At 47.9% G+C, this 8,755-nt stretch overlaps 2 protein-coding genes across 2 annotated transcripts; one reads left to right on the forward strand and one right to left on the reverse strand.

The window, feature by feature from the left end:
* Positions 1-5,179: 5,179 nt before the first annotated feature.
* Positions 5,180-6,224, reverse strand: LOC123578956 (ferritin light chain-like). The gene has a single exon (XM_045442352.1). It carries the CDS (start codon positions 6,084-6,086, stop codon positions 5,340-5,342), a length of 747 nt encoding a protein of 248 aa, XP_045298308.1. The 5' UTR covers positions 6,087-6,224; the 3' UTR covers positions 5,180-5,339.
* Positions 6,225-6,365: 141 nt separating this feature from the next.
* On the forward strand, positions 6,366-7,599 carry LOC123578957 (EP300-interacting inhibitor of differentiation 2-like). Its single transcript, XM_045442353.1, has one exon. It carries the CDS (start codon positions 6,480-6,482, stop codon positions 7,041-7,043), a length of 564 nt encoding a protein of 187 aa, XP_045298309.1. The 5' UTR covers positions 6,366-6,479; the 3' UTR covers positions 7,044-7,599.
* The last annotated feature ends 1,156 nt before the right edge of the window (positions 7,600-8,755 follow it).

Genomic DNA, 8,755 nt, shown 5'->3' on the forward strand with positions numbered 1-8,755 from the left:
GCGGATTTTGGAGAGATGCCCAGCCCCGCCCCGCACAGAGGCCCGTGCAGGAGAAGCACTTCCGTGGAGAAGGCAGCCGACAGCCAGCTCCAGACGGGACCGACAAGAACACACTAGGGAAAGGGAAGAGTAGACGGAAAAGAGAGAAAAGGATGTTCTTTCATCCCCTTGGCTAATAAAAAAATTAGCTAAAAGGTTCTCATTTCCTCCCACGTCTCCGGCAAGAAAAACAACACAGGCCTCCACCTCTCCTGGAATGGGTAGGTCTCCGGCATTGACTACATGAAAAGGGGAAACATCCCCAGGGAAAAACGCTGTTGTTGTTGTTGCTGTTGTCTTTAAATAGTCTTATTCTTTTTCTTAATGGTTATTTATCTGTTTGGGGGGTTGGGGGGTGCAGAGAGAGAGGGAGAGAGAGAATCCCCAGCAGGCTCCACACTGTGAGTGCACAGGCAGATGCGGGACTCAATCTCCTGAGCTGTGGGATCCCGACCTGAGCCAAAATCAAGAGTCAGACGCTTAACCGACTGAGTCACCCAGGCGCCCCCAACCCAGTTTTGAAACAAGAGAATGTCCTGATTTTTAAAAAGACGGTAGCCCCCCAACTTATCTGCGAGGAAATACGTTCCAAGGCCTCCTCGCCCCCCCCCCCCCGGTGGATGCCTGAAACAGTGAATACCAGACCCAACATGAACGCTGTATTTTTTCCTATGTATGCATACCTCTGAGAAAAATCTGTAAATTAGGCACGGAGACAACAGCATATAATAAAAAAGGACAGGGGTGCCTGGGTGGCTCAGTTAAGCATCCGACTTCGGCTCGGGTCACGATCTCACGGTCCCTGAGGTCGAGCCCCGCGTCGGGCTCTGTGTTGACAGCTCAGAGCCTGGAGCCTGCTTCGGATGCTGTGTCTCCTCCTCTCTCTCCGCCCCTACCCCCCTTGCGCGCTGTCTCCCTCTGTCTCAAAAATCAACATTAAAAAAAATTACAGTACGAAAAAAACTTTTTTTAATATTTGAAAACTAAATAATTAAAAACGAATTACCCTCCTGCAATTTTAATGCGACACAAAATTTCACAGCCCGGTATCATGCCCTTGGGTATTTTCTACATGATTTGTAATCGCCGCAAACAAGCACCCGTCATTTAGATGAACTATGACCAATTTATCCAAGCCCCTGTGTGAGGCATTTTTGTTGAACGGCCCCCAAAAGGGGATGATACAGACCCAGGCCATGCCCAGGAGAAGCTGGAGGTTAAGACGACCTTCATGTTTCTGGCTAACAGGACAAGCGTCCTGTATAGACTGTAAGGGTTAAATTGTAGCGTAGGGCTAATGCTTAGCTTGAAAAATAACAGCTTTGTGTTGACATTGAAGGTTCAGAGATAACAGCCTTGCTTTACTTTTATAAATTACGCCTCATACTCTTGTAAATTAGGCTTCACCAATTAAGGGAACAAAAGTTCAAAGAAAAGAGCATCAGAGGCAGGGTCAAGGAGATCCACTGGTTGCAACTTAGAGGCAGAAAGTCTAAAGTAAACACCTCATTAGGCAACTGTTTCTAACTCATCTGGAAACTGTTTCTTTGTTCTGTTCCCAGGCAATGATAAAACGATGTGATCGGTTATAAAAACTCTGTACCCCGGCTGTTCAAGGCCGCACTCTTATCAAGAGTGTTGGTCCCGATCGGTCGGCCTTGCCTCTCATTGAAATAACCTTTGTTGTGACTGTCACTGGTGCCCGTAGCATTCTGTTTCAGGAGTCGTGTGGATGCAACAAGACAAGTGTCTTAGGCCATCCAGCCGCATTCCAGAAAGCTGTAGCTTCGGGTCATTTGGAGCCGTGCGGGTATTCTTAGACTAAGGATGAAGAAAATGAAGCGTTTGTGTCACACCCTGGCACCAGAAGGAGGCTCCCGAGAAGTCTTCGGTTACAGAGGGGAAAGGCTCCGAAAACAGAGCAAGTGTCTGGGGCGGTCGCATGAAAACCCCCCACCAGATACCCCCTTGAAAAAGTGTCTCCTCATGGGGTGCCTGCGGGGCTCAGTCGGTTAGGTATCTGACTCTTGGTTTGGGCTCAGGTCGTGACCTCATGGTTTGTGAAATCGAGCCCTGCATCGGGCTCTGTGCCGACAGCACGGAGCCTGCTTGGGATTCGCTGTCTCCCTCTCTCTTTGCCCCTCCCCTGCCCCTGTTCCCTCTCCCTCAACATAAATAAACATTTTTACATTTGTTTCTGTAGGGGCGCCTGGGTGGCTCAGTCAGTTAAGCACCTGACTTCTGGTTTCGGCTCAGGTCATGACCTCACCGTTTGTGAGTTCGAGCCCCACATTGGGCTCCACACCACTGACAGTACAAAGCTCTCTCTCTGCCCCTTCCCTGCTCGTGCGTGTCCTCTCTCACTGTCTCTCTCTCTCTCTCTCTCAGTATAAATAAACTTAAAAATTTGTTTTAATTTTTAAATCTCCTTTAAAAAACATTCTCTTCATTTTTGTCCTGTAAAAAAACAAAAAAAACAAAAAACAAAACTGTGAATCCCCTAATATGAGTTCCTTTAATTGTTTAGTCTGTGGCGTGATTGACACTGTCCTCAAATGATCCAGAAATAGTGGCAGCAAGTCAGAGACAAAGATGCTTCAGCCACTGGAAGTACAGTCTTGGGAGCACTAGCCAACCCGGAATCCATCTCCAAGTTTTGCTTTTATCTCTCCACGTGAGCACTTCTGTTTAGGACACTATAATTTTGTTTATAGCCATTCCTGTGCCCAGATAATAGGAAGGATTTTCAACTTCTGCTGTAAGGTCATTTGGGGCCTCAGAGGGCAGGATTATATGTGCCTCCATAGGATTATAGCAAAATTACTACAATTTCTAGTTCCTCCCCTAATAATATATGTTGTTACCTACGTCTGGGAACTCTTTTGTTAAGTATTTGTGATTTTCTGGGCAGCCTGAGAGTGGGAGCATGGACCTGTGGGTCTCCAGCCCAGCCTGGGAGCTGCCTTGAAGGAGCCCCACGTGCGGTGTCTGTCTGGCTAGGTCACTGGAGCACACAAGTCTTGATCTCGAGGTTGTGGGTTCAAGCCCCACACTGGGTGTAGAGATTACTTAAAAATAAAATCTTAAGAAAAAAAAAAAGAGCCACGCCTAGAGTGATGGCAGAGATTCTGGTGAAGAGCTGTGTTTGAAGCAGCAAGAAGGCTGAATGTTGTGTTTTATAAATGCGATGCTCGGACCAGGAAAATTAAATGAGAACATATAGCTACTCCTTTAAAAAAATTTTTTTTTTTAAGTTTCATTTAAGAAATCTCTACAGGGGCGCCTGGGTGGCGCAGTCGGTTAAGCGTCCGACTTCAGCCAGGTCACGATCTCGCGGTCCGTGAGTTCAAGCCCCGCGTCGGGCTCTGGGCTGATGGCTCAGAGCCTGGAGCCTGTTTCCGATTCTGTGTCTCCCTCTCTCTCTGCCCCTCCCCCGTTCATGCTCTGTCTCTCTCTGTCCCAAAAATAAATAAACGTTGAAAAAAAAATTAAAAAAAAAAAAAAAAAAAAGAAATCTCTACACCCAACGTGGGGCTCGAACTCATGACCCAGAGATCAAGAGTCACATACTCTCCTGACTGAGCCAGTCAAGTGCCCCCAGAACAGCTACTCCTGATAGGGCAGAGAGCAGTGAGTCGTAAACGTTACTTGCTGATGCCCGGGAATCACAGCCATCATGATGGGAGTCACCACCAGCAAAATCAAAGATAGAATTTCCTGGGGCGCCTGAGTGGCACAGTAGGTTAAGGGTCCGACTTTGGCTCAGGTCATGATCTCAAGGTTCATGAGTTCAAGTCCTGCACTGGGCTCTGTGCTGACAGCTCAGAGCCTGGAGCCTGCTTCAGATTCCGTGTCTCCCTCTCTCCTCTGACCCTGTTACCCTCTGTCTCTCTCTCTCAAAAATAAACATTAAAAAAATAAGTTGAAAAAAAGAATTTCCCTCTCTGAAGTCTTTCCATTAATTAGAATAAAGAGAACGTAATTGGAGAACCAATATTGAAGATGTTGTAATATTATGAGACACATAACAAAAATAGCAATGACTATGTACCTATCAAGAAAATGAACTACTGGGGTGCCTCACTGGCTCTGTCCACGGAGCATGTGTCTCTTGATCTCCACTTGGTGAGTTCGAGCCCCACATTGGGCTTAGGGTTTACTTAAAATTTTAAAAAATGTTTAAAGAAAATTAACTATTTATAACCACAATGGAAAACATGGGTGAATCTCATAAAAATAGTGTGTGAAAGAAACCAGACACAAGGGTATACAATTTCAAAAAATAAGCGACATTGGCAGGTCTGGGTGGCTCAGTCAGTTAATTCACTGGATTTCTGCCCAGGTCGTGAGTTCTAATTCCTCATCGGGGCTCTGCACTAAGGGGGCAAGCCTAGTTGGGATTCTCTATCTCAAAAATAAACTTAAATTTTTTTTTAATAAGCAAAACTAAAATACAGGAATGCACCCCCAGGAATAGAACAAAAAGCAAAGCAAGTAAACAATGACCATAAATACCAGGCTAGTAGTTACCTCCCGGTAGAAAGGAGATTCTTGTGAAGGGGGAAGGTTTTGGGAGTATGGAGAGTCAATTTCCAGTGGTGGTTACATGGCTGTTCACTTTCTGATATACATATTCCGCTGTATACTTTTGTATACTTTTCTGCATATAGGTTATGTCACACAAATAAGATTTAGAAGAACATAACCGTCCAAGAGTAGCTAAAGAAGTTTTAAAGATAACAAGGGGGTATTATTATAAAGCTTTAATTGTTAAGAGGATTGTTATGGGGGGGGGGGGGGCACCTGGGTGGCTCAGTCCCTTAAGTCTCCGACTTCACAGTTCCTGGGCCCCATGTCCGGCTCTGTGCTGACAGCTCAGAGCCTGGAGCCTGCTTGGGATTTTGTGTCTCCCTGTCTCTCTGCCCCTCCCCCACTCGTGCGCGCCCTCTCTCCTTCAAAAAGAAACATTAAAAATGTAAAAAAAAAAAAAAAAAGAGAGAGAGGATTGCTATGGGGAAGATAGGCAAATAAATAAATGGAAAATAATAAAGAACATCCTCCCTACCCACCCACCCGCAAAACAAACAAACAAAAAACCAAGAATCTAGGGTTTCTTGGTGTATAATACAGGCAGCGTTTCTGTTTTTCATTGCAAAAAGCTTTATTGTTTCCATTGGGTCAACAGTTTGGGAGAGGGCTCCGTCGTGGTTAAAAAGCTGCTCAGACAAGCCCAGGCAGAAGCCCTGGCACTAAGGGGATGCCAGAGGGGCCCCTCCAAGGTTGCTGGGCTCCAGAGGCTGCTAGTCGAGCTTGAAGGTGAGCCTTTCGAAGAGATACTCGCCCAGCGCGGCCTGAGGGCCGGCCAGCCTGCGGAGGTTGGTCAGGTGGCTGCCCATCTGCTTGATGAGTTTCACCTCCTCGCCCAGGAAGTGGTTCTCCAGGAAGTCACAGAGATAAGCGTCGGCACGGGCAGAACCCAGGGCATGCAGATCCAAAATTGCCTCATTCAGGTTCTTCTCCAGGACTAGAGCCATTTCCATGGCGTCCAGGGCTTTACCCCACTCGTCGTGCGACGGCTTCTGCACGTCCTGGAAGAGCGCGCTGCCGCTCCGCTGGTTTTGCAACTTCAAGAGCCGCTGGGCACCCTCACGCTTCTTCAGGGCTAACTCGCGGAAGAAGTGGCCCAAGCCCTGCAGAGCCACATCGCTGCTGTCGAAATAGAAGCCCAGAGAGAGGTAGGTGTTGGAGGCCCGCAGATGCATGTTGACCAGGCTGTTGACGGAGGCCTCCACCTCGGGGGAATAATTCTGACGACCCTGAGAGCTCATGATTGGTCGGCAACAAGGCGCTAAGCTCAAAAAACGGTGTTGGTTGGCCCCAGAGGCAGAGGGTGGCTGAGAAGGTGGTTCCGGGGGTTGAGACTTTAAAGGCGGCTGGAGGGTGGTCTGAGGCTGGAATAAGGGGTGTCCCTGGGTCTGGTCAGTCCAAGCTCTGTTGAAGCACGAGGCAGATCCAGCAGACCGCCGGGCGCACTGCAGATGTGGCATTATAATCACCGGAGAACAAGAAGCGTAGAGAGGAGCATGTTGGGTGGAACCTGGGGAAAGCCAACAAGAAGCAACCTTGTAAGACTCTCCTGGGGTAAACGTTAAACTGACTCAAACGGAAAATAGGGACGCGCCCTTCGACGTGCCGTTGCCCGCTCGGGGCCGTTTCGGCTGTGATGACGCTTCTGGCCGCGAGGTGGCGCCTGGCGGGGCACGGGCGCCGGGAATGACGCGTGCGCAGCGCTCCTAGGTGTATCCGTAGGATAAACGCACGCGCCGCGTTCACCGGTGCGCACAGCGCTCGCGCACACGCACTTACGCGCCCGCCCGTAGTCGCGACGTCCCGTTTTTCCAATTTTTCTGGGAGCGGCCGAGCTGACCCCGGGGTCTGAGATGTCCGAGCTGCCCCCCGACAGCGGTGTCCGGCAGACGGACGCGGCGAATAGCCACCGCGACGCCCCGCGGGCGGAGGTAGGCGGCGGGAGGCGGGAGCCGGCCCCGGCGGGGCCTGCGGAGCCCGAGGAAGGTCCGGTGGCGGCGCCCGGGGAGGCCCGCGACGCACAGGTAGCCCGAGTGTTGGCGGAGCCAGCGGAGGAAGAGGGTGCGCAGGCCAGACCCCGATCCCGGCCCGGGAACGGCCCGGGGCTGGCTGCGTTGCCGTACCTCCGCCTCCGTCACCCACTTAGCGTTTTAGGAATCAATTACCAGCAGTTCCTGCGCCACTACCTGGAACACTACCCGATCGCTCCGGGCAGAATTCAGGAGCTGGGAGAACGCCGCAGGAGGTTTGTGGAGGCCTGCAGAGCCCGGGAAGCAGCGTTTGATGCCGAGTACCAGCGGAATCCCCAGAGGATGGATTTTGACATTTTGACATTTACGGTAGCCCTCACTGCGTCCGAGGTCATCAATCCTCTGATAGAGGAACTTGGTTGTGACAAGTACATAAGTAGAGAATAGTCTGGTGGCGAAACCACTGCAGAGGGGAGCCTCTGTTTTCAAGTCTCACGCCAGTCCTGTCCCTTGATTTTAGAAGGTCAAAGTATGAGATAAGGCGAGGCATAGTTGCGGGGGGGAAGGACGTTTATCGCGACAAAGCCTCAGAAAAGAAATTCAAAGCCTTGTGACTCCTGTAACTGTTGAGTTGGGGGTTGATACAGAGCCTTCTCCCTGTGTTGTGGAAATGACTTTCAAAATTGCTTCACTGAAAAGTGAAGGATAGTTTTCAGGACATTGAGACCCGATGAAGAACTGTGGCCAGTATCGGAGCCCGTGATGACGAAAGAAACTCTCAAATCGTGATGGGGAGGAATAAGGAGCCACGGCGGAGGTATGCCGTGGAGAGACTGGAAGCCTATGGCGAGAACTCGACATTGTCCGAATATGTGCTCTGTTCACGTCAGGTTCAACAGAAGGTTTTAGCACAAGATCGACTTTGTGTTTTGTGAAGCTTTTCAAACGGCAAGCAGTGTAACTTGTTGTATATATTACCTGATAAACCTTGTATTCGAGAATATCTGAAGATTCTGGAATTTTTTTTCTTTCATTGTTAATGTGTTTAAGCTTTTTTTTTTTTTTTTTTTTTTTTGGTAAATCTATTCAGAAAACCCCCAAAATGTGAAATATACACCGAAAGTTCTTCCATCCCTGTCCCCTCCATCCAGTCCCCGCCACAACCCACATCTGCAAGGTGCCTCTCCTGTCGTTGCCTTGTGTACACACAAGCAAATGCAAATTGGGGTTTTTTTTTTTTCATTTCTTCACAAGAGTGGGCATACTTACTGATTTACACGTTGCTTATTCAGTAAGAATGTACCTTGAAGATCCTTCCAAACCACTGCATTGCCTCGTTCTTTGTTCTTTTTCAGAGCTGCGTTCTGTTTCATTCTGTGGTTGATTATGTTGTAATTTACTTATCCAGGAACATGTCGATGGGCATTGACGTTGTCCATCTTTGTCTTTAGATTTTTTTATGTCAGAAATTCATCATTTATTTTGGAAGATAATTCTTAGTAAAATCTAATTTTTGATCCGACAAATTTTCCTTTTTTTTTTAACCTTTTATCGCTTCACCCATTTTCTATTGGCAAAAAAAAAAAAAAAAAAAAAAATGGCTGTGAAAGGTAACCTTGTATGCATATCACAGGGCCTGTGCGCAAAAGCTTTGATGGAAATGCTCTGGTCGTGTTTTGCCATCTGTGCAATGGGGCATAGCGTAATACGGCATTTTTCCTTGGGGCATCTTCTAATCAGCAGCTTCTTAGATTCTTTATTATGTGTAACATCCATAGTGTGAATTTCCAGAAGTGAGAATTCTGGGCCAGGGTACTCATTGGAAATTGTATGTATATTTCCTTTTCTGAACCCTGTGTTCGTATCTTTTATCCATTTCTCTCCTGAAGAATTGGTGTTCTTTGTTGATTCCAGTAGCTGGTGGTGTAATGTGTGAGATAGGATAATAGCTTGTAATGTGAGTTATGGATATCTTTCCTCAGTTAGTCACTTGTGTCTGGTTTTCCTGAAAGCCTTTGGGCAGGCAGGTTTTGCTTTGGTTTTTGTTTGCTGTTTTCTTTTAAACCAGTAAGGTATCGAATCTCAAGATTTTCTTGGGGGGGGGTGTGTGCGTGTGTGTAGTTTGTGCATATTTGAGTCTCTGAACACTTGGAATTTAT

Source organism: Leopardus geoffroyi, chromosome E2, assembly GCF_018350155.1.
Source record: "Leopardus geoffroyi isolate Oge1 chromosome E2, O.geoffroyi_Oge1_pat1.0, whole genome shotgun sequence".
NCBI lineage: Eukaryota > Metazoa > Chordata > Mammalia > Carnivora > Felidae > Leopardus > Leopardus geoffroyi.